General features: G+C 41.0%; 1 protein-coding gene, 1 long non-coding RNA gene and 1 other non-coding gene across 5 annotated transcripts in view; 2 read left to right on the forward strand and 1 right to left on the reverse strand.

Moving 5' to 3' along the window:
- Positions 1-2740: 2740 nt before the first annotated feature.
- Positions 2741-26225, reverse strand: part of TMEM144 (transmembrane protein 144) — a 37031-nt gene continuing 13546 nt past the window's right edge. For all 3 annotated transcript variants that reach the window (XM_006175438.3, XM_032466041.1, XM_014551240.2), the window contains exons 6-12: positions 23473-23554; positions 21580-21656; positions 18783-18901; positions 15753-15872; positions 14227-14324; positions 8987-9040; positions 2741-4304 (exon numbers count right to left, since the gene is read on the reverse strand). In XM_006175438.3, the coding sequence (XP_006175500.1) occupies positions 4221-4304; positions 8987-9040; positions 14227-14324; positions 15753-15872; positions 18783-18901; positions 21580-21656; positions 23473-23554 (634 nt within the window). In that variant the 3' untranslated portion in view covers positions 2741-4220. The remainder of the gene's footprint in view (positions 4305-8986; positions 9041-14226; positions 14325-15752; positions 15873-18782; positions 18902-21579; positions 21657-23472; positions 23555-26225) is intronic.
- Positions 7288-24904, forward strand: LOC116659067. The gene is made up of 3 exons (XR_004314372.1): positions 7288-7423; positions 21312-21463; positions 24799-24904. It is a non-coding gene; the product is annotated as an uncharacterized LOC116659067 (long non-coding RNA).
- Positions 8703-8774, forward strand: TRNAA-GGC. Its single transcript has one exon. It is a non-coding gene; the product is annotated as a tRNA-Ala (tRNA).

Consider the following 26225-nt stretch of genomic DNA (forward strand, 5'->3'; position numbering starts at 1 on the left):
AATTTCAACTTACTGAAGATAAAACCACTGCTGAAAAACATTAACACGAGTAATAAAAGAAAGGCCAATGACATGAATGACATGCTATTTTTAGTCTACTGCATATGAAGTTTTAAAAGATGCTTTAAACTTCCGATTGGGGAAATTTTCAAACACACACAAATAGCAAATAATTATGTGAAAAACGCCCTGGACGGACCCATCAACCACCATCCACAGTCATCAGTGAGCGTCCAACTCTGTCCATTAAAAACCCCACTCGCTTAACTCCCCCGTTACCTGTAACAATCCTAGAGATCACTCGAATTTAAGTTTTTAAATTTTATTTAAATTATTCATAAGTAGTTCAGTCTGAATTCCTAAAAAAAAAGGACTGTTGTTTGTAAAGACAACAAAAATATCATTATCAAATCTAAACACACTTGAAGATAGCTTGTTTAGTGAGTTTTCAAATTTCCAGTTGTTTTGTTGTTGAAATCAGGATTGAAATAAGGTCCACCTCCCACCATGGTCCGCAGGTCTCTGAAGTTGTTCTAAATCTGTTGCGCCTCCTTTCTCTGTATGTGCAGCTACAGACACACACAAATGTGTACCTACAAGCAGCTAAATATACAATACGCCCACGTACAGGCAGATACACATGCACACGCCCACAGCAGTTTAAGGAACCAGGTCATCTTTGGTCCTGCGGATTTCCCCTCGCTTGGTATTTTGCAGATTTATTCCTGTGGTGTCTGTTAGCATGTTCCTCTTTCCCCATCTTGTTTATGCTGATAACTAGAGGGTGTTAGCAAGGAGACTTCGGGACTGAGGCCTGGGTCCGGGCGCTTGGGGAGGGTTTAAGGAAGTGCGGTTTGCTCTGGGTAGGACGCTGTCAGGAAGCGGGCGCAATTCCACGCCTGGGTGTCTTTGTGACTTTGTGACCCTGACCTGCGGGGAGGGAAGCCTGGAGAGGGGCCAAAGCAGCCGCAGCCACTCGGCTGGGCCACAAGACGTGCTTGGTGGCTGGGACTGTGTTTGTGTTTTATCCGCGTTCAGACACGACTGCGGTCTTCCTCTCGATCCATCCTGGCCCCGGACGCCGGCGTGTGATGCTGTGTTGTGTGAGATTGCTTCTGTTCCACAGAGCGCCAGGGCCCAGCCGAGAGCCCCAGCCCAGCTCCTGGGTAGCAGGGCCGCCTTCCCCACGTCCACTCCCTGCGACCCCGCAGGATGTGCCCAAGAGGAGTGACTGCATTTATCCACAGAAGGTCTTGTAAGGGAATGTTCACTGTAGCTGAAGACTGGAAAGAACCCCATGTCCATGAACAGGAGTGCAAATAAACCCATCGTGTTATATCCATAAAATGCAACGTGCTACTACTCATTAATATAAAGGAAGACTGCTGATATAGATAGTAAAGTACTTGAGTCTCAAACACATTATGAAACAGGTCACTTTTTTAAAAAAATTATTTCAAGATACTTTATTTTATTTCTTTCAGATTCTATACTTTATTGTTTTATATAGTTTAGGGTTCACTCTTGGTGGTGTACATTCTTTGGGTTTCGACCAACGTAGAATGACACGTATCAAGAAACTTTATTTTTTTTAAAGGTCATTTAAAAATTATTTTATGATACTTTATTTTTTAAAAAACAAGTCATTTAAAAATTATTTCAAGATACTTTTTTATAAAACAGGTCATTGTTTAAATCTTGAAATATATTTAAAAAATGATCTGTTTCAAACACATTTTGTAGGGAAAAAATCAAATATTGGGGAAACATATTGTATGATTCCATTATATGTATTTTAAGGACAGGCAAAATTTACATAATAAAGAAAAGTGACTTAGACTAGTGTGTGGGCGGAGGGGGTGGGTGGTGGGTCGTGGTGGGGTAGGAGGTGCAGGGCTGGGGAACTGACTGCAAAGAGTGAGGAGGGGAATTTCTTGGATGATGGAAGCAATGCTTTATAACTTGATCTGTGTGATGGTGGCACCAATGTATTACTTTATAAAAATTGATCCAAGTCTGCATTTATTGTATGTAAACTGTGCCTCAATAAAGGAAATGTAATATTCAATTAAAACTGTCTATTTGGGGAGCCATTATTGTCGTCTCTCCAGCAGCCCTCGAACCTCCCCTTACTGTGTAGCTGTTAAGAACTCTGGCAGGCAACAACCCCACATGCAATGAGCTCCGGACGTAAGCCAGCTCTGAACCTAAGAAGACCTCAGCCGATCTTCCTTATTTCAGCGATTCTGGGAGGGTCTAATCAAAGTGGCTGTAGGAAGCGCGCTTCTGTGTCCCAGATGTGACTGTAGAGTTTCCTTGGTTGCTTCTAAGGGAAGCCAGCCTGACTCTGCCTCCTGATGTCTGGAGAGAGAGAACTTTGATTGGATGGCACTGGGTCACTACTTCAGTGGCCTCTGAGGGCAGGAAGATACAGGATGAAGACAGCCCTGTGCAAAAGCAGCTCTTGTAGAACAGGATGAGCTCTGAGGACAGTGGGCTCCCCACCAGATTGACAGGTTTGTAATCAATGGCTTGATGCCCCCCTCCCACCAAAACAGGGACTGTAGGACTACGCTCTGCCATACTTGGAAGGAATACTGTGTAAGTATGTTGATGGTCGTGAAAATATGTCCACGATATATGGAAAGAAAAAAATTGTGCATACAAATTGGCAATCGCAACTCAAGGACAAATAAATGCCATTAATATAAAAATGTAAAATATATTTAAACCAGAAAAATAGCTTTGTATTATGTTAATTTATTCAAAATGATCAACATAGTTAATGACATTCCAGGTCCAAATTAAAATGAATTTTTGTGAGATGTTACAATCCAAGATTTATTTATATTAGCAGCTCAACAATTAAAGAGAGACTCCAGTATCATTTTTAAATTGTACTCAGAGAGGAATAATAAGTGGTTGTTTGGCTGGGGTGGTGGTAAGGGCAGGAGCGTTTGCCAAGTTCCAGACACTCATGAAAATACAGATTTCCATTAATTTGAACCTCGCAGTAACCACATGAGATGCATGTTACCATTATCCCCAGTTTAGAGATGAGGAATCAGATGTGGGGATTAGGGGAGCACAGGACCTCATCTGAAGTCACGTAGTTAAAATGAAGAAGAAGTGGGATTTAAGCCCACACAGATCAGCTAGAGGACCCACACGCATTCTCCCTCCCAACAGCAGAGTAATGTGCGATCTGGTGGCAGTGGGTGAAATTTACACAGCACTATCCTCTTTTTTTTCTATTATTTTAAGAGTTGGGGAACCATCGTGAAATCGTACTAGCATAGTGCCATTTCAGCTTTCTTAAAGAAAACTATCATTTTCTGTGACTTTCTTTTATCCAGTGGAAACCACCAGTTAAAACAGGGAAAAAAAAAAGGAAAAAACCAAAACCTTTGAACCCAGGTTCAAAGAGGAATTTTAGAAACATATATTTCAGCAAAATAAAGTGTACATCTTAAAGAGTGTGCTGGTCCCTTAAAATTCTCACTGTGATAAACTAGACCCTGACTTCAGCAACTCTAGAATTTTCCGCCAATTTGGAATAGTACATACATATGTGTGTGTGTATATGTATTGTACACATATTCTCAAGGGTGGGAATGGATTTTATCTGGAGACTATCACCAGCACTTGGAGCTAAGTAGGGTGGAAGCCGGCAAAATGGGCAACATTAATTTGAAGTAAAAATAAGTCTGGGCTAAAAATAATGAAACGGCCTTTTTAACATTCAGTGGTCAACTCTGACATTTACTTTCTCTAGCAAAGGATCCAATATCTCTGGATTTGAATTCCATCATAACATATCTCCTCCCCACTCCTCCCCCCACATTTTTTGGCGTCTCTCTTCATTAACGAGGGTACTATGTTGCAAATCTGGACGTGCACGCCCTTCTTTGCACGTGAACTCCACACCATTTTCTAGATTACACGACACGAAATGCAGACTGTGGTAAAGGCAGTGCCATCAGATGGAACGCTGTCCTCTTTCGTAAACGGTTCTTAAGAAGAATTTTTCATTTGTATACTCGCCCGAAACTCGATTTTCCTTCCTTCTCACATCTCTGAAAAAATCATCGCCTTCCCTAACCCAAGACTGGTTGTGAACCACTTGCTGGATGAAAACAACTCTGTTCTCCGCATCCTCTCGGGGCGTCCTGGAGAGGCGGTCTCCCAGGTCCCGCTGCCACCTGCTGGTCCAGCGGCGCTTAGATTTTAGAAAACGCCGTGCACAGCGCTCCGGTCAGGATGATGCAAAAGGCAAGTATCATCAACAGGTAGTTCTGGCGACCCTGCGTGATAAAAACGAGCAGCTGTGATTGAGAAAACCCGAACCGGGGGGAGGGGGGGACGGGGGGAGGCTATAGCTCGGTGGTAGGGCGCATGCCTGGCACGCACGAGGTCCTCGGTTCAAGCCCCAGGACCTCAGAGATGAATAATTACTTCCTCCCTCTAAAAAGAGATTAATTTAAAAAATTAAAAAAAAAAAAAAGAAAGAAAACGTGAACCAAACACATAAAAAGCACACACTCTCGAGACTGCGAGGGACCTTACGAACCATCTGCTCTGCCACCCGAGTGCTTTCTCGCTCCCCCTCCACAGAACCTTCCAGATTCTCTTGAAACCCCACCACGCCCTGGTCATCTACCCTCTCAGGAAATGCACGGATGCCCCCACCAGGCATCCGCACGTGCTGGGGTTAGAAGGGGGTTAAAAGTGTGCCCTTCCTTATTCAGCTAGTCACATAACGCGGGGGACAGGAATTCACGAAATAATTACAGACAAGAACGGCACGCAGCCAGAGGGGTGCGGATAAGGAAGCGGCCAGGCGTGTTTGTGAGTGTGTGCGCCACACAGGCGTCCTCGCGCGGCGGACGGGAGTCGAGCTGAGCGCCCAGCTGTAAGTGTCGGTGACCCGGGCGGGGCGTGAAGGCAGCGCGCACGGCTGGGCGTGGCGCGAGGACGCGACGCGCGTTTTGAAAGCCCGCACTTTGGCAGATGGTGAACAGACAGGAGCGCGCTGCGGCGGATGCGGGGGGACCAAGGAGGAGGCGACCCCCAGTCCTCCTGGGAGGAGACGATGAGTGCAGACGGAGAGACAGTCAACCTCAAGGGCAAGGAAGAAACAGGGACGGAGTTTGGCTCCCCCAGCTACCTGTGGTGCCCCGTCTTACAGACGGAACCACGGACCGCCCCCTCCTCCCCTCCCCCCGCAGCCAGCTCATCTTTAGACTGAAATACCGTCCTGTGTTCAGTAGAAATACTTTATTTCTCGTAAGTTCCATCTCTAGGGGTGCTGTGGGTCAATTCCGATCTCCCTCCCACAAGATAAACTCTCAAACATTGAGATGTAAGCGTCTTGCTTCCCTGGAGCATCTTTTTTCCTGACCAATATTTTCTCTCCTTTGACAAACTATCTTTCATATGGAAGGGTTTCAAGCTTCCTCACGGAGCTGACTGTTCCAGTGAGTGACTGCCAGGGTGTCCACAGACCTCTTTACATACAGACCCAGGGCTCTGAGGCAAGTGAAACAGGGTCTCAGTTACAGTGAGACCTCCACATAGTCAAATCACACGATGCTCCTAGTGGCTTCTGTTAAGATTGACAATTAATATACAGACAGAATGTCAAAAACGGTATATCATCTTTTTTTCATCTTAATAAAGAGAGTGGGTGACTTTGCCTCTATATTTGATGACTAGAGTGGTGTTTGTAAGGTGGGTTGGGTCAGTTGAATTGTCTGATACTCTGTCAGTTACCAACACTATCAGAAGTCACTTAAGTTCTAGAAGTCAGACAAGTTCTAGAAGTCACTCAAATTCTAGAAGTCACTCAAGTTCTAGGAGGCACACAGATTCTAAACATGAAAGCTCAAAGCCTTGTCAAACACAAAGCAGCTTATTTACACACACACACACACACACTTGCATGAAGGCTTTAAGGGTCCCTGACATCTTTTTCTAAGTCTAAAGACTACAGCCTTTGCCTAGATACCAGTAATGGTGCAGAGTAGACAATAAATGTTTAAAGAATCAGTACACTCTGACAATTACCAAATGTGCTTTGTGAATCAGACAATTCATGCAAATCACTGAAATAAGGGGAAAAAACACAATATATGGGGCCTCACTTATCAGCAATTTACAACCTAATTATGTGACCATGTTGTAAGTACTCTATTTTATTGTCTGTGTAGGCAGAAGAACAATATTCTCAAGAAGTAAATATTTTTCCCTTTTAAGGTTAAGAATCTGCCCAAACTGCCTAGCTTCCTGGAGAAAAGGATTGATTATATTTGGGCAAAAGCAATAGTTTTCTTTTGTCAAAGGTGCATGTTTTAGAAAGATCACGGTAACATTCTCCCCAAAGCAAAAATGGTTTAACTTGGATTCTGGAAACGGCTACTAAGATGAGAAATCATCTCATTCTTTATCTGGGAGTTGCTACTGACCTGTAAATTGTTGTAACAATCCCGTGTGCTGGGATTACTGTGGACATACCAACTGAAGTGTATTGCTAAAAATATAATGGATATCTAGCTTAAGATAGCTAAATATAAGATTCTAAAGCAAACTTCCCAAAGAGGAACAGATGCCAGATAGAAAAGAATGTCAACTAGAGAATTGATGACATTAAAACTAAATAAAATCATGAAACTCCCATACAAAAAGTGCTTGGATCCTGATTAAATCATCACGGCTACAGGTCATAGACTTCTTTTTTTAATTGAAGTACCGTCAGTTACAAGGTGTCAATTTCTGGTGCACGGCACAATGTCCCAGTCACGCATATACATATATTCATTTTCATATTCTTTTCCATTAAAGATTATTACAAGGTATTGAATATAGTTCCCTGTGCTGTACAGAAGAAAATTTTTTAAAATCTGTTTTTATATATAGTGACTTTTAAATATGTTTTTTGAGGACTGCTTCAAGACAGCTACAGGACCTACAAGTCATAAAGATAAATGTTAGCTCTTGTTTTCCTCTAGGATTTTAGCTTGTTTTTAAGAAAAATAATTTTAAGAATTCTGGGAGGATTTTGGTTTCTGTATTTAGTTGATAACTCCCTCAAACTCGCTGGCATGTAAAGTATTTAAAACTTTCCTCTAAGTCAGCTGTCAAGAGGCAATTAGGCGTCTGCGCTGAACAATAAGAACCCCCCGGCACCACTTAAGTTTTGTGTGTAGACAGATTTGTGAGGCTTTTTAACTCCAGAGAGGTCAACACAACTCACTCTGCTTCCAGATTTGCCTTCCCTCTGTTTTTAACATACACACTTGGCCAAACGTGAGCACTCACTCTGAAAACTACAAATTGAACTCCACTGGGATTTTATAGGACCCCCACTGCAAGTAATTGGAGAGCACTGCCTGTAACCACAGTGAGTTGTCCCATCAGGAATATGGTGAGTCTCCCATCTGTTCTGAGTCTTTTATTTTCTGTAGTAGAGATTTTATTAAATCCAGCACATTTCTTGATAATTATTTTCTTACATTTTTATAATTTGTGTAGGTATTAATAGCATTTATTTTCCTCTTTTTAATTGGTTATTGGTGGTATATTGGAAAGCTATTGATTTACTATTATTTATTTATACCTATAATTAAATACGCTATGGTCATTTACTTGTGATTTTCTAAGGTTTTAATATGTTACCCTGGATAATATCCAATTCTTAAATAGAAATCATTATCCTTTGTGAGGGAGATGAACTATTTGCAAGGAGATATACACTTTAGGCATGCTTTAGGCAACACTAACCAAAATAAATAAGAAACATGTGCATGAAAGTAACTTATGGATCTATAATGTTTTAAATTGTCTTGTACGTTTAAAAACACAAAAATTAAGATCATGAACCAAATATCTTCTAAACAAATTTCTTGTTCATTTAATCTGAGAATCTTACTTGTATTAACATACTAAGGCTTCATTTAGAGTGAATGAAATGATGTTTTAAATCTAAAATTGAATAATCATTTTAAGAATTATCCAGGGACAGGGATTCACTTTATGGTCCCAGAGATGAACAACATCAGATCTTAGAAATAGGAATTCTTTGTTCCTTATTGAGACAAAAAATATTGTCTATGATGCCTATAAATTAGAGGGTCTCTAATTTCTATTGTTTTTAGTAAAAACTATTACAAAATACTATTCACAAAGATTCCTCAACTGAAGACTTTTTCCCCAAAGGTAGAGGGGGAAAATTGTAAAATAATTGTTCATGAAAATGCACACACACACACATCCTAGAAGTATTTGATAAATGCAATTTTAAATCACCACTGTTTACACTTGAGAGGGAAATGGTAGCAGTCCCCTGGTAGCATACTGTTTTCTTACAAAGTTGCTGGTTTGATATGGAGGACTTTGGGAGGCATGAAACCAACAAAAGAAATCGACTCCCAAATTCCATTTGCCTCAGGGATATTTTAATCTTTGGGATTAAAAAAAAATCTTTCATCTTGTTTATCTACTGTATTTCACACTAGATAAAATTTCCCTCTTTCATCTTTTATTGGATTATTTAATCAAAATCTATTAAGGGCAAATAAAAGCAACTAAAGCATTTTCCCATGGAGATTGGCTGGAGTGGAGAGAAACATGTTAGAAATAATTCTCATTATCTCTAGTATTTTCTTTCCCAGTTAGAGAGGATAACATTTTGAACATCTGGAGGGGAGGGGATAGCTCAGTGGTAGAGTGCATGCCTGGCATGCATGAGGTCCTGGGTTCAATCCCCGGTACCTCCATTAAAAAAATAAATAAACCTAACTACCCACCCCTCCAAACACATTTTGAACATATGACCCATTAAATTCATTTATGTGTTTTTTGCCCTGGGCTTAGGAGTCACATGCGCTTTTCAGAAAATGACATAAAGTATTAAATAACATATGGTATTAAATACCCTTCTTAACTGGATCCACACTTGTTTTCCACATCTGCCCTTTCTTGTACATACCTGTATTTCCTTAAACATGAAGACACCCCACATTGCAGCTATCAATCCTGGACCCTTAAATAAAAACAAGAACTTCAGTTAAATTGTTAATATGTCTCACTGTACACTGCAAATACAGTAAATTGGAGAACTGACTTGACACTTCAATCAAATAAAATTTTTTGGTAAAAGCAATAGAACAATATTATCAGGAAAAAAACTATTCATAGTCTCAATCCTAACTCAACATTAAGTTAAACTACGTAGCACTAGGTGAAAAACGAAGACTTTTTTCCTTTTTTTCTTTATAGCTTTCATTTTTATTATTTTGTTGATGCTATAATAGTTTGTGCCATAGAATATTTTCCTTCAGTGTGATTTATAAAAAGATATTTAAATAAGCACGAAGTTTATTTTTTTTAGTGAACTACTTCCTTAGGGTACTAGAAATGGGCTTAATAGGAAAAAGCACATGAATAAGTTTATAACTTCCTTTAGCATGAGATAATCTCATAACTGAAGAAATTTTAGTATATTCTTTTGGATCCGAAAAATAATGTGCATACGGGAGCAGCATGCTCTTTAGTTTTTTTTTTTTTTAATCTGAAATTTCTGCACAGGTAATCAACTACGTCTAACGTTAAACTTTAATGAATACTAAAGGTGGCATCATGGAAAGATAGAAAAAACCATGTAAGGAAAAATAAACAATGGGTTAGTAAGCAGAACACGAAGACAGAAATGAAATAACATAGGAGAAAGAAAAGGAGAAGAAATGAGCTGGAAAAAAAAGATGATTCTGCAATTTGAAAACTTTAAACTATTAAAGTTTATTAATTTTTTATTTTTTAGCTGAGAAAGGAAAAAAAGTGGAATTTGGATTAATGGTGGTCTTTGTGGAGAAGGTGTGCTATCTCAGCATTTTTAGCATTCCTATGCAAGCCCTGCACAGACTCTGGAAGTTTCAGGTCAACAATTCCAACCTGTTTTTCCCCCTCCACCACTCCAACTGTCTACCTGACGGGGTCAACAAAGTTGGACTCCGCTCCTGGCATGTGAGTGAAGCAATAAAAACACATTACTCTCTGTTTATCAGTATCTGGAAAAGTCAGAATCAAAAAAGACAGAGAAATAGGTCAAAGGAACTGTCTTTGACCAGTGACGTATGGTCCTAAGCCTCAAAATTCAAACCAAACAAGAAACATCTGAGCCCTTTAGAAATTCCATGCTGCCTTTGGACAGGATGGGAGGAAACAACAGAAGCGGGGGTATAACGTTAATATTACCATGCCAACCACTCAAGAATTTATCCTCCTTAATCTGGAAATTCATTTCCCTTCAGAGTACATGGCAGAAGACAATACCAAGAGTTATTTTGACCTTTGATGCTTTTTGGCTGGTGACTTTCTAAACATTAGTTAGACATGGCCTAAGGGTTACTGGGAGAAGCAACGTGGTTGCAGGAAGCAGTTTTTTTGCTAACAGTAACAGGAGGAGAAGTCAGAGTGCACGGTCGCTGAATTGGGCCGACGAGGGCCCAGCAGGAAGGACATCTTAAAGAGAGGGCACCGTTTTGGGATTGGGAACGTGTGCTTTTCTTCTGTAAATTAATACAAATCACACATTTATAAATCAGCCTTTGAAAAGAAGGTGAACTTGAACCATCTGGAGAAGCTGATTCAGCCATTCAACCCCTCAGGGAAGACTTGGAGCAGAGTAACCAGCCCTGTGTCCTTCCTGCTACATTGGTTTTTTTTCTTCCTTTTTTTTTTTTGCTTTTTAATTGATTATCTGTCAATAAAAAATACACATGCTGCTTTCAAGAAACTCCTGGTCTAATCACTAATGGATACGAACAATGGAAATATATGTACCTGAGAACAGGGTGTTGCTGGGATTTGAAAACTGTACTGTTTTTCTTTTTTTTTCTCAATTTACCTTTTTAAAGGTGAACCATAGAGGATTTATAATGTGTTAATTTCTGGTGTACAATGTAGTGATTCATTTTTTCATACATATATATATTCCTTTTTGTATTCTTTTCCTTATAGGCTATTACAAGGTATTGAATATAGTTCCTTGTGCTCGACAGTAGGACATAGTTGTTTATCTGTTTTATATATAATAGTGTGTATCTGCAGTTCCTGAACTCCTAATTTATCCCTCCATGATCTCCTTCCCCCCGATAAACATGCTTGTTTTCAATGTCTGTGAGTTTGTCTCTGTCTTGTAAATAAGTTCATTTGTGTTATTTTTTTAGATTCTGCATATAAGTGATATCATACGGTATTATTCTTTCTCGGCCTGACTTACTTCTTAGTATGATCATCTCTAGGTCCATCCATGTTGCTACAAATGGCATTATTTCTTTCTTTTTATGGCTGAGTAGTATTCCACTATATATATGTACCACATCTTCTTTGTCCATTGATCTGTTGATGGACATTTAGGTTGCTTCCTTGTCTTGCCTATTGTAAATAGCGTTGCTATGAACACTGGGGTGCATGTACCTTTTCAAAGTAGAGTTCCCTCTGGATATATGCCCAGGAGGGAGATTGCTGGATCATATGGTAACTCTATTTTCAGTTTTTTGAGGAATCTCTGTACTGTTTTCCATAGTGGCTGCACCAAACTACATTCCCACCAGCAGTGTAGGAGGGTTCCCTTTTCTCCACACCCTCTCTAGCATTTATCGTGCATGGACTTTTGAATGATGGGCATTCTAACTGATGTGAGGTGATACTTCATGGTAGTTTTGATTTGCGTTTCTCTGACAAATAGCAATATTGAGCATTTTTTCATGTGCCTATTGGCCATGAAAAATGTACTCTTGATAAAATAAGATGAACCATATTCATAATTGTTGAAGCAGGGTGTGGGTGTGTTTAAAATTTCCCATTAAAAAAAAATCTACCTCTACCAGGAAAATACAATAAGGAAGAAGGTAGGATTCTGGAAGGCAAGACTGAATCTTTTCTGCATGTGGAGAAGGCTGTCCATGAACCGAGTAAGGACGGTGAAACCAAGCCAGAACCCAGTAGCAATAAGGACCTAGTTCCTCATCTCCCAGAAATACCTGTTCTTCCCAGGAAACAATCCTCAGGCACCAGAAGAAGCTACACCTGGTGGGTGAGGGGACTACTGATACCACAACGGTTGAGAAAACTCTTCTGGTGGCTCTAGGCTCCAAACGCCATAGTCACCACCCACGCTGGCCCTCTGTCCACACCCCACCATCCTCAGCAATTTATTTACACTGTTAGGCTTGTCCTAGGTCTTTGCCATAATTGAGTACAAGAGGCAGTAGCAGGAAAACCGTATCTCTGTCTACTATAAAATTTTGTGAAGAATATTATTGATCATTGCCCCATGTCCCCTGTAGAAGGGCGCATAGGTTAAATTCTGCTAAGAACTTGGTGTTTAAAAAAAGTAAAAAACAAAGAAAAAAGAAAAAAGAATATAGTATTAGAAAATAACTGGTCTTTTCTGAGGAACTAATGTTACCAGTTAAATTTTAAAAAAGAATTAGTCATCCCATTGACTTACCCTCTTTTGCAAGCACAAAGCAAAACAATATTTCATCACATAACTATTTCCCTCTGTTAGCTTACTTTCTCATTTTTCTCATAGTTTGGATTTTCTATTTGTGTTTGTATTTCTGTTTGTCTTGCACAACTTAATTGTATCCGTGTATTAGTTACTTCAAACTCATTTTGAAGAATCTGCATTTGTTCAAGACTGTAACTCAATTGAAAGACAGAATCACTGTCATGTAACAAGGTTTAAATTGGATGTGATTGATGACTTGATCTATTTTAATACGTGTCATTCCTCCTCATGTAGTCGGATATCACTGTCAAGTAATATTTGCATCCTTAGTTGAAAAGCATGTCACACTGCATACTTTTCTCGACAGTTTTACTTTTAAGCATTTAACTGATTACTGTCCCACCCCATTACCAATTATGTTTTCTGTGTTACATGGTCATTTCTAGCATTAAACACATTTGAAATAATGAGAAACACACCCATTTTTGGAAAGAATTTGAGTCTTGCCATTCCAATGATGAAGACTTAAACTTAAAAAATTCCTTATAACTCAAGTTTGATGACACGCTCTCTCAGTAGAGTTTAAGAATGTCAAAATGTGAGTCCTTCAAATAAAAAAAAAAACCTAAACCCTTTATTTTTGAATTTAGTTGTACCTTAAAGCTAACTACTTTATGAGTGCAGCAGAACTGTCAAAAACATACTGTTTGAAACTGAGAATTTATATCGAAATTTAAGGATGTCTCAGACTTTTCTGCAATTGTATTTTAGACTAGACAATGTGTTTTAAAAAAGTCAATTTTGGAGGCTTGCACAGGTGTGTTGCTAACATGTTGTAGGCAAATTTCATTTATGATGATGATTCAGGAAACAGGGGAGGCAGGTAAACAACTTAACTGTCTAAGGAACTTGGAGTAGAAATAAGAACCCAACATTAAAATGATTAGTTCGGTGTGTATATGAATGACCTAGTTCCACAATGGACATGAAACAACTTCTAAATGGGATTCTACACTGAAGGCAGAAAGTAGCCTGTGTACTGAGAAGCCCTGAGATCTCCATGAAGCTGTGTCGCTTGAGATAATGCTCTTGGTACGACCCCAGTCTTCTCATCTTCAGAATGGGGACCATCCCACCAATACTCGTCCTGCCACTGTCAACAGAAACATTTTTGTTTTTCTGTTACCCGACTGTGCTACTGGTTGGCACCTAAAACACTGGATGCGGCAGGTTGTATCATGTCTGTCATGATGAACATTGTCCAGAGACAGAACTTTGCTTCAGAACCTTCGAAAGCCTTGGTTAAAATGCTGATGTACTGTAAGAAGAAGGGACAAAGTACTTTGTCTCTCAAGGTGGTCATGAGTTTCAGGTGCGATAATACACACAAAGCATTGTTGTATTTTATAAACTCATATAGAGATGGATATGGTTACAAAAGCAAATCGTACAGTATCCAAAATGAAATTAGGTAAATGACCAAACAAAAACTACAAAGGTGAACAAACCTGCTCAAATGAGGTTAGCAGGACACCCTTGGTGGTCAAGGACATGAGATGAGAGGGTGTTTATCTACATAAACCTGTTATATTACTCGTCTTCCTGGAAAATCAAACCCTGTGACAGTCTCCAGTGATTCACTGAGGACGCGTCAGGAAAACGAGGTTTACAAGTGCACAACAAAAATCTGGAGGAGCAATCCAGCTACTTACAGCAGTGATTATCGGGAAACTGACCACGGCGCTGAGGGAGCGATTGGCTATAAACCAGCAGCAGGTGGCTATGGCCCAGAGTCCTCCCGACAGGAACCCTGAAACACAGACAGCACACACTGACCTGAACGTCCCTCTCCTGCAGAGCCCAGCTCAGGGAGAGCAGGGACATCCCAGTGCACGTACCCGCACCTTCTTATCAACTGATGCCCAGCACGGGTTTCTGAACCAGGTCTTATGACCATTTTGGAAACCAAATGATTTCTCTCTTTTTAAAAAATTGAAATATAGTTGATACAATGTTGTGTTAGTTTCAGGTGTACAGCATAATAATTCAGTTACACATGTATATTCTTTTTCATATTCTTTTCATTATAGGTGATTACAAGCTACTGAATATAGTTCCCTGTGCTATACAGTAAGTCCTTGTTGTTTATCTCTTTCATGTACAGTAGTGTATATATGCAAATCCCCAACTCCTAATTTATCCCTCCGCCACACACTTTCCCCTCTGGTAACCATACGTTTGTTTTGATTTCTCTTTTCTTGACTGCTGTGGGTATCATATAACCCTTCACTTTATTGACATGAAATCAAGTTCCCAAATATTAGTTGAGGTAAAGACTGAGGTGGAGAGGGAACTAAGAAGATACTGGATCTGAATGTATCCTGCAAACACCATTTACTCTAAACCACGAACATAAAAATATGTGAAATTCAGAATCACTCTAATGGGAAAAAAAAGAAAAAACTCCTAGAACCTGAATAAAAATACCAGCTAAAATTTTCAGGATACTTCAGCTAAACATTCAGTAAATATTCTACCATTTTCTAAAACGGTATCATGGTGTAGAGACCCACTTGGGCTTAAATCAGTCAGGCACTCAGACTGAATCTCTGACATATGCTTTATTTTGTTCTTTAAAAAATTTTACTTATACCCCTATATTCCATGTTGAATTATAGCAAACTGCTAAATAAGTGAGTGAGTATAATTTCCTGTTATATATATATATATAATCATCAATGCTTAATGGACTAAATCCAAAAGCATGTGCATTTAATATACCTTTTTTAAACACTAAAATACTTTCTCCTAACTTTTTGAAGAAAATCTTTGCTTTCCCAAGTGACTGCAGATTCCTATTTGTTGATACTTAAAAAAACAGTCACAGGACTGTGACTTTTAATACGAACTCTGAGTGAAGAAGAAATAGTCTGCTGATCAATACACAAGCTGTTTTGGCATTGGAAACAATCTTGGATCCATTGTTCAAGTTCTGAGTTCTGTAATAATGACTTGGCATTTCAAGCCCAGTTTCACGGTTTTTAAATCCATCGTATTTGTTGGTGAACTAGACCAAAGCAACTGAGGGAATGAACACAGACAAAAACAGACGCGCACACAGACAAAAACAGACGCGCACACACAAACACACACACACACAGGATGACGATTTACGCTAAATGAATACAGGATGCTGCTTTCACAGAGTAAGCAGACCATCTGTAGTAAATGCTCTTACCTGGCAAGACTGCTTCAGGATACAGTTTAGGGTTATTTTTCATGGCTATACAGTATGCCAAGAAGTAGACCGTGCTTGTAAGAAAGATGCCGCTAAAATGTGCAAAAACGTAGTCCAAATCTGAAAAGACAGATTACAAAGCTCTCAAGCATATCACATTAGTCATTTCAAATATATTTAGAGTTCTAAGAATGAGACTAGCTCACCACAATTAACCTTACAGGTAAAGGAAGCGTTAATTCTACTTTATCAGCCTAGTGTTCTCCATGCTGTTTATATAGAATTTTAATGTATCTAAAATACTGAGACGTAAGTTAGTTCCTATAATCAAAATCTAAAAGGTTTGGTTATCTTGGAAAGCTAATGGTTATCTTGGAAAGCTAAATAAGAAACAACAAACATTAGTATGACTTTCATATTTCCTTTTGTAAGAATAGGTATTCGGACCTAATTTTACTGATTTTACTAATGGCTACAGCAATTGTAGCAAACCTCCAAGTAGACTGTAGTTAGGAGGGTAGCGTGTGAAAAACTGTGAAGGTGCTAATTTTATACGGTCTATGGATCTGGAGACCAGCATCTGGGTTGTAGGTGGCAGCTACACGGAAGCATATTCAGGAAGTTATTCCAAAGAGGATTTTATTTAACTATTTACCGTAAACCTAATTACAGGGGGGAGTTAATAACACAGATGGTGCCCTGGTATCTGAGAAACCCCAGCCCCACTGACTATTTACGGCAGATGGCACTTTGGCCATACAGATGGGTGTACAAGGTTCTTGGCTGTGAAGGTCACACTGGGCTCAGTGTTTCTCTCAGTTAGATCTGGAGAAAGATGGGTGGCCATGTTTAGGGAGGAAAGTTTGGAAGACAGAGAGTCGGTCTATTCTCTAAACTCTTACATCCTACTTCTGAATCACATCAGAACAACACGTCCATCTTAAGACCATGGCAGGAGGCAGCATAACACGGCGATTAGAAACAGAGGAGCTGGTGGGACTCCTCAAGCCACTCCCTGTTAACCTGTAGACTTGGGTAAATTCCCTAATCTCTGTCTTAATTTTCTCAATTTTTTCCAAGATAATAATGGTACCCGACCAGGAAGTTTGCGATGAGGGTCAAGTAAGTCATTACTGTCATGTGCTTAGAACTGTGCCCAGAGCACACACTACTTCTGATTGTTAAATAAATGAAGTGAAAAATGAAATGCCTTGCCTCCTTGAATTATTTTGGAATAAACTGGAATAAAGTGCATTTCTATCAGACCACATTTGAGTTGTCATAAGAAAGACCCCCATGAGCGGATTGTACTATTTATACAAAGAGATTGTTGGGGACATTGCTTATTATGTCCTGGTACCAAGAACAATTGTGCTCCTGAACAATGAGCTGTTTTTATTTTGTGTTCGCTGAATTGTGGGGCTGGTCTGATTTCCCTTGTGACTCTAAGAAATCTGTACTCATTGCTGACAAGTGTACAAGTGTGGTGTGGTTTTGAGACGCCTTCATGGCTGCATTTGATTTTTTTCCCTCATTTTTCCTTCTCTCACTTTATCTGATGTTCTTCTATTTTTATTCGTTTGCAATCCTTTCAAATGAAAAGAATAAAAATACAGAAAGCGTTTGTGCAGAATCCTAAGCACTGACACACGGGCATAAAGGCTTTGAGTCCCGTGTGTGTGGCTGACTGTAAAAGGGAGGCACAGACTATGGCATCTACCCAGTCTGTCCTCTCATCGCAGATCGAGTTCGAATCCCAGCTTCTCCACTGACCTTTCCCTCGAGACTTGCCCTCCAAGCCTCTCCCTTATCTGAACATCAGTGACTTCCATTTTCTGTCCCATCTGTGTAGGACTGCCTGATCCGCGAGCTCATTCTTTCATCACTTCACGGGTGTAAGCCACGTTTCTGTGTAGTTCCAGGACCCTGAACAGACACTCTTTCATTTCCTTCTGAGGCTGGGAAGGCTGTCACACACAGCGCGGAGGGGACGCTGAGAGAGGAATTCTCCTGCTCTTGCTGGAGACCGAGATAATCAGGGAGCATCACTTTGGGCCTTCAGTGCACACCTCCGTGCTTGATAAATAATATCCTCACTAAGTAGGCTAGACTTTGACCTTTCCTTGATTTTAAAATACCATGTGCTGCCCTTTAGCGTTTTTTTTTTTTTTAAAGAGGAAAATATATATTTTCCCAGAGATCATCAAACAGAAAAATAATCTCCAAATCTTGCTGGAAAGCCAGAGACCGTGATAAGATCTGAGCAGCTGAAAGAAATCCCGATGAGAATACAGCTGATCATATTTTTACGTTAAAGATCACAGGGAAATATTCAGATAGTCCTTTATTTCTTTCCGTCTTCAGCGACCTTCTAATTTCTCCCTTAGGATGAAAAAGTTGGATCAAATCTGATGAGTAAATAAAATAAATGTCTATTTTAAGGCAGGACAAGGACATTTAAACATGAACGTAGCCCTCTGGGTCTGTGTGGGCCTCCTCCCCACCTCTAATGTCCAGTGTGCACCTGTATCTGGTAGCCAGGCCTCCTCAAAGATGGGAGTGCCCACCTGACTGTGGAGACCGATTTATTTACTTTTCTTCTGACGCTAGCAACGTAACTTCTTACCAGAATAGCATCCTTCCCCAGCTCCGCGGGGGGTCATGGTGACCGGCTGCTGGCTTTGTATGTGCTCAGCTGGACTCTATATCTTTGGTGAACTTTATGTAAAATATCAGTATGTCACTTTGATGCACGATCTTTTGTCTCAAAAATGTATGTGACTCTGCCTTCAATGGCTAACAGGTGGAACAGTCCTCAGCGCTTCCGAGAGTCTGTCTCCTAGGTTATTATAATCCTCAGTTTGGCGCAAATAAAATTCCCTCTTTTTCTTCTTACCTTGGTTGTGAATTGAGCTTTTGCTGACAAATCTAGGTACCAGTATCGACTACAGTCACATTCTTTCCATATTCTTAAGTAGAAGACCAGGTACTGAGTCTATCTGGAAAGGGAAACAAGTGTTCTCCTCTCACCGTTCTGGCTGGCTCCCGCGTACGCACTGCCATTTCTCTTGCTGTGGTCCTTGATGTAAATGACCGGCACAAATGTGGACCCGTAGAGTATTCCAGATACCACCGCGAGACTGCAGCCCCTGAGGAAAACAAACAAGATACTGATCACCTTGGCCCAAAGCAGCGTTGCTGCCACACACACAGGTGGACTCATCTCGGAAGCGTGCTTCCAGACGTAAAGCACCAGACACTAGGAGGCTGGTGAGTCCTGTTTTGAAATCAATTGCGCATCTATTTCAAGCATGGTGATGAGCTGAAGTCACAGGGGTGCCCTGCAGTGTCCGTCCAGGTGGCGTCAGCGCTAGGACGCAGCTCCAGCCCTCCACCGTCTAAGGGTGGAAGGACCTGATTTATAGACGATAATGGGTTATCATTGCAAACTGTCAATCCAAGGAGGAGAATACGGCCATCATATTATACAGGTGATGTAAATCAACCTGGATCTCTAATTAAATTACGAAGTACTTGTGGACTGACCCTGGGCCCTGCGCTCCTTTTTAAAACACCCTATAGTAATAACCCAGGGCTAGAACAGACCAAGTACTCAACACATGTTTGTTTAGAACAACCACTGAGATCCACAGACTCGTCTACGTCTTAGACGTGATCAACAGGGAGAGATGATTTCATAAAATGATTTGACTACTTCAGGCAAAGCATTACTTTTTTGTAAGAAGGAAGTGTTTTGCTTTAAGCATTTGAGTTGTGTTGACCCCTCAGACTTGGGTTACATCTGCATGAAGCCAGCATTTCCAATGATTCTGGGGGGAGGTGAGTCGTATTTGGGGACAGTCCCTTTTAGCTTGATACAAAGGACCATGGCATGAAACAGGAAAGACTTTTTAGGCAAAAACCATTCCTTTCCAAGCTTAAAGACACATTCTTAAAGTCTAGTTTAGTAGTGCTTTAAGGAACAGGAGACTGTAGGGTGTCACAGGGCCAGTGAGCCTGGTCACGCTGGAACCCCTGCGTCCCAGTGAAGCCTGGACCTCGTGGTCCTCACGGAGGGTCCCAAACACAGACCAGATTAATAGACTAGGCCCAGGTAATGAGACAGCTCAAAACATTCTTCTTAGCACATATTCCCTCAGCGAAGGGGATGCTTGGTGAAAAAAACGTTTTGTTTGCAAGATCTTAATTCTAAAGCAAAAATAGCAACGTCTTTATTTCTTCCAAAGCTCGTGTGTTAGTTCATTGTTTCATTCATTCAATTTATTCAGCTATTTGTTGAGCATTTATTATGCACCCAGTGCTCTTTCCCACTGTAAGGTCAGTGTATATACCAACGAAGAAGAGCTTTCTGTTCTTGAAGTGTCACCCTGTAAAGGTGTAGCTCAGTGGTAGAGCACGTGCTTAGCATGCACAGGGTCATGGGTTCAATCCCCAGTACCTCCATTAAAGTAACTAAATAAATAAACCTAGTTACCCCCCCCCACAAAACCAAAAACAAACAAAACCCACAAACAAAATACGTAGTCAATAAATAAATCAATCTAATTACCCCCAAAATAACAAAACAGCTGTCAATTGAAAAATGCAAGCTATATACTATTACAGACTCATATTTCTTGTATAAAACATATAGCAATTTCATATATAAAACTTTTTCCAGCTTTTTTTTGCTTTCTTTTTATTGACATATAGTCAGTTTACAATGTGTTAGTTTCTGGTGTACAAAATAGTGATTCAGTTGTACATATATATATATTTTTTCATATTCTTTCTCATTATAGGCCATTACAAGGTATTGAATATAGTTCCTTGTGCTATACAGTAGGGCCTTGCTGTTTATTTTACATACAGTAGTTAGTATCTGCAAATCCCCAGCTCCCAATTTATCCCTTCCCACCCTCTTTCCCCACTGGTAACCATAAGTTTGTTTTCTATCTTTGTGAGTCTGTTTCTATTTTGTAAATAAGCTCATTTGTAAATAAGAAGCTGTGGTGTATGTATACAATGGAATACTACTCTGCCATAAAAAGGAATGAAATAATGCCATTTGCAGCAACATGGATGGACCTGAAGATTATCATTCTAAGTGAAGGAAGTCAGACAGAGAAAGAAATATACCATGATATCACTCACATGTGGAATCTAAAAAAATGACATAAGTGAACTTATTTTCAAAACAGAATCATACATAAAACATATAAACATTCTAATATTTCCTTGCCAGCCCCTAAACCCTTAAAATATAGGGGCTGTTGTTAACCATCACCCTTTCAGTGTTTATGGAGACAGCAGGGGAGCGGGGTTAGGGCCTACATGGACCCAAAATAGTCTACTGTATTTGAAAATAAACATCTTGGGATTATAAAACTGTCTTTAACCATGAGGGGAGGGACTTCCAGTGGAGAGCGGGCCTCCCAAGCCGTGCCATAACAGAGATGTGCGTTGCCTAATTCGATTGTGATTGTACTCTGTGATCAACACTTCTATGCTACTTTATTTTGCTTTTTTTCTTTTCTTTACTTTACCCTTTCATTTTAGGCACAAAAGTCTTGCAAAACGAGACTGCCTTTGCCAGCTGCTTATTGGCCAGAGACACTGCAGCAGCTTAGGAATTCCTTGAAGCCCTGAGACCAAAGACCTCTGTAACTTTAAAACTCAGCCGGAGACCAGAGAGTCCCTCCACTGTGGAGGTAAGAAGCCAAAGCCTGTGTTACTATTTTCTCCGTGAACTCAGGTGCATATAACCTCACTCCCGTTATCCTGGCTTTAACCGACCATGAAACAGGATAACGGGACCTCGTCTTACACTAAGCGGTGTTGCGCTGTAGAAAGTTTATCCACCCAGGAGTAATCAGGATCCGGATCTTGAATTTTGTTAATCACCTAGTGAAAACATTGGCAAAAAGCAGAACAAAGATCAATTGATCATCACCCTGGAGATGAAAAGCTTTTCAGTGTTTTTCACTTCTCTCTCAAACACACGTTAAAACATGAACACGTTACCCGGCATTCTGACTCTGTGGGCACCTCTAGACTCAAATGTTTCTGAGTCTCTCTTTCACTCGGGATGGTTTGGCAGTTGGCAACTTCTCCATTTGCATTTTTTTCACAATTTAATATATGGCTATTTTGATATGCCTATCAAAACTAACAAAAGTTATTAATGCTTGCATTTATTTGCATATTTTAATAATCTGTAAAGAAATTAGAATTTAAGAGTTTTCTACTACGGAATTTTTAAGATCAATAGGCATATTTTTATTCAGACTTTTTTTTTTAAAGTAAATTAGTTGATAAAACATTTCCAGCCTTGTTTCAAGATTAGCTAATATCTGGAGTCGGGAAAAATTAGGAACCAATTCAGAATATTTCTACTATTGAATGGAATCCTCTGTCTCTTACCTGAAGCTTCCTCACTGTTATACTCTCACTACTTTTGTAGGAGAGAAGAAACTAGATTTGAATTCCTCCCACTTGCTAAGTCAAGATTTCCTTTGGCAATAATGCTTTCTTCCACCCCGGGGACCTTGCAACGTATGGCCGCACACTAACAGAGACTGTGTATGTATCTTTAGACTTAGTTTACTTACATCCTTCCATCTTGATGGAAACATCTGAGGCAATTAGCCTACGATGTAGCTTTTCCCAAGCTGCATTTACTTTATTTTCTTTCTTTCCCCCTTTGGGTGAAGGGTGGCTGGTTAGGAAGTATCTGTATCCCCCAAATCGGCAGGGAACACCAGACATCTTTCCCCCACCTCACTCCTCCATCCTCTGATTACAGATACCTGTGGATTCATACATCTCTTTCCTCTGACATCTAAGCCAATTATTGTTTAACTGTAGTGTCAATTGAACTAAGGTTGCAGTCACTTTAGTTGTGAACCTTTTGGATTGCGGAAGAAGGGTGGGGAAGAAAAGATGAATTTTGAAGTACGGAGTAGATGCGGCACCTTCTGGAGAAGCAATACCTCGGTGGGGGGCAGGGACGCCAGGTTTAGAGGGCAGCTGGGTAGCCCTGGTCCCATGGCAGGTGGAAGAGACACCTGGCAAAGGAAGGACCGGAGTCTGGGCTCACGGCGATGGGGGCTGGCTCCGAGGTTGCTTTTGTACTTGGAGCCACTGGTCAAGGGTGTCCCTGCTTAATTTCTATTTGCTTCCCAGACTAATTTAGGTTCTTCAAAGTCAAAGCAGTGACTCCTTACATACTTCCTGTCTTTGCCTTTGAGTGGAACCAGATACGGCAGAAAAGAGAAATAGGAGAAAATCCAGTCTAGTTCCTACTTTCAAATGACTCGATTTACCCTTTCACTGACTTCCTCTGGTCCACTGCCCCCTGCCCTCCCGGGGCATCCTTTAAAGCCGCCTTCCACCTCTTTTCTAAACTGACTTTCACATTCTTCATCAGCATTTAGGGCTCCCCTTAAGTTATTCCAAAATATGGGGTTGTATGTCCATCCCCTAATAGAGATCTACTGTTAATAAAAACAGACCTCTGTGTTTGTTGAGAACCTTTATCGTGGAACTACTGATTGGTTACTTCATAGACCTCGCCGGAATAAACACACTAAGATATTTCAGAGAGCCCCGATTAAAAACAAAATTCCCCACCACCTTCTCATCCGTGTTCAAGTTTCTGCATTTTCCTTTGGTCTTAATTTCATGCTTCGGATCACGCTGTCTCTCTCACTGTACTCACATGCTCTGTCATCAGTGGGGTGGTGTCCACGGAACGTGTGTTATTTGGTATTTCACTTTTGATGAACAAAAATATGAAAGCACTGTAAAGGAAATAAATTTCAGTGATGTCTCTCGTAACCCTGGTTCATATCGAGTTGCCTGATATTTAAGGGAAATTTAACAGCTTAAATCCAGTCCTAATGATAATGAGATTATTTCTGAACTGCCTCTTTGAGGGTCCTGCCTTTTTTCTAGCACTGCCTTCTCTCTGACATCTCTCGTTATCCTTAACTGCAACTGGTTAAAAGCTAAACTCAAAAGCTTACTCCCCAAATCAGTTCTTTCCCTTGATTTTCTTGTTTCACTCAGTGGCCCCATCTTTCTTTTATTTATTTTTTTCCTGCTTAATCCTGTAATCACATGGTAAAAAATACAAACAAAAAAATCTCCCTTGAAATAATATTTCTCACTTGTTGGATTGACAACATCCTCAGCTGGACAAACTCTAGGAGGCAGGCCCCACTGGTGTGAGTACAACCCCCACGGAGGGGACTCTGGGGCCACATACCACAGCCACAGGCATGTCCACCCATGACCTGACCAATCCTGCTCTGGTCCCTGTAATACAGGTACAGCCACACTCAGGTGAGCCAACCTTCAAGGTCACACTATGGAATATGACACACCTGTTAAAAAGGAATGAGGACACCCTCTATGCTCTGATATGGAAAGTTCTCCAGAGTATAGTTTATGAGACAAAAACACACATCCTTAGCCTAACAAATTTTTGTCCTTAAACATCTCTCTCATAATGATAGTTTTACCTCTTCTTTTCCAATGTGGATCCCTTGTATTTCTTTTTCTTGTCTAATTGCTATGGCTAGGACTGCCAATACTGTAATGAATAGAAGTGGTGACAGTGGGCATCCTTGTCTTATTCCAGATCTTAGCAGAAAGCCTTTCAGCTTTTCACTGTTGCGTTTTGAATGTGAACCACTGTGGCTAATACCGTCCATGAGGAACAGGTTTTCAGAGAAAGCTAAAATAAGAACAGGAGTTCTGACTGGGAAATGCTGAAGGCAAAGAGAAAGGAACCGACGGCCCGGTGCTTGCGGACCGCTGACCCTGCGCCTGACCCAGCGGGCCACCTCCCCTGGGGCGTCTCCCTTGAGATGTGTAGCCTGGTCCGTAGTAACAGGTAAGGACAGTGGCTCTGAGATAGGAAAAGGCTAGAAATGGAGACCTGGGTTTCCTCCTGGCACAGCTCTCCAGAGACAGCGTGTCAGGTGAGACGAGAGCAGAATGGAGAGCAGGTTCAAGAGTAACCCGAAGCATTTTTGTTTAGTTGGGGAGTGAACCTGCCTTTCTGTGAACTCCGACTCCTGGATCTTCAGAAGAGCATCTAAGAGAGTGTCCTGGACTTTGTTTCTTGGTGTCAGCGCCACCTCCACCCTGAACCATGGGGCCTAGAAGACTGAAAACGACATTCTCCCAAACTGTACTTGCATCTGGGTTTTGCTGGGGGAGGCACACGAACAAGGCAGGGGTGGGGGCGCTGTCCTGCCTTGGTGGTGGCTCCCGGGGCAGTGGTAGCTCAGGGCAGAGGCGTCTGTCCCCCATCGCCAGCTGGGGTGGGGCTTCAGGGCTCCCAGTGATGCCACCTCCCTTCCTTCGCTCCACTGAGCCTGATAACACTTGTCAGCACTTCCCTGTGTTAGATCCTCTGCTGTTTAAGGTACCTGGAGCGGTCTTGGACGTGGAGACTGATTGATGCTTACCCAAGACATAACACGGGGAAAATGGAAGGCTGGACATGGTCTAAGCTGCCCTTTACAAATCACTGTATGGGAGAAGAGTCATTTCAATTTTAAAAAGAGAAGCAACATCCTAAACCAACGTAACCACACTCCAAGTTTCCTAACACTGATCACGAAAACTGCAAGCCATTTCAATGAGTTCCCTTCAGAACAAACTGATTTAACTGAGTTAAAATAATGAAATGAAAGGTTCCAGGAAAGAGTGAAAAATGAATGAACAGAAACCTCAATTACATAGTCGGGAGACCAGAAGGGGGAGCTCACATGCCTTGTGATGATCGCAGAGCCCAACGGCAAGAAGAAAGGCCCCTCTCTTCTGTCCTGGCAAGGACTCAGCCCGTGAAAAGTCACGGACCCTTTGTCTAAGACAGCCCTCCTGACTTCTTTTCCTTGTCTATAAAAGCATTCTCCTTCCCTTGCCCTGTGGAGGGGGCTTGCACTGGCTCACCATGTTTAGACCCCCACATTGCAACTCTCTGTTGATCCTGAACCAACCCATTTTGCTATTTGTTTCAGGTCAACAATGAAACACACACGGCAGCCAGGATGCTCCCCAGGGAGAGACCACTGCGTCTCCCTGCCCTGGACCGAGCTCCAGACCAAGTGGGGTGACTCCCCAGGGGCGCTGACTGCTCCCTGCAGAGCTGGACAGCAGGGGACAGCAGGTGAACATGAAACAATTATTAATAAAAAGAGCGCCTGTTCTGCTTAAAATGACCCCACATGCAGGGCATCGGCCATGCAGCCAGCCCTGTATGTAGCACTGAACACAGTTTTATTTCATTTATTGCTCAAAAATCATAGGAGGCTGATGCAATTAATATCCTCACTTCAACCCCAGATGAAGAAAACCAGATTTAGAGAAATTAAGTGGTTTGCCCAAGGTCACACAAATAAATGTGGTAGAACACAAAGAATTTGTAATTTTCGAGACTGCACACTTTCTTGAGGAGAA

Source organism: Camelus ferus, chromosome 2, assembly GCF_009834535.1.
Source record: "Camelus ferus isolate YT-003-E chromosome 2, BCGSAC_Cfer_1.0, whole genome shotgun sequence".
NCBI classification, from domain to species: Eukaryota; Metazoa; Chordata; class Mammalia; order Artiodactyla; family Camelidae; genus Camelus; species Camelus ferus.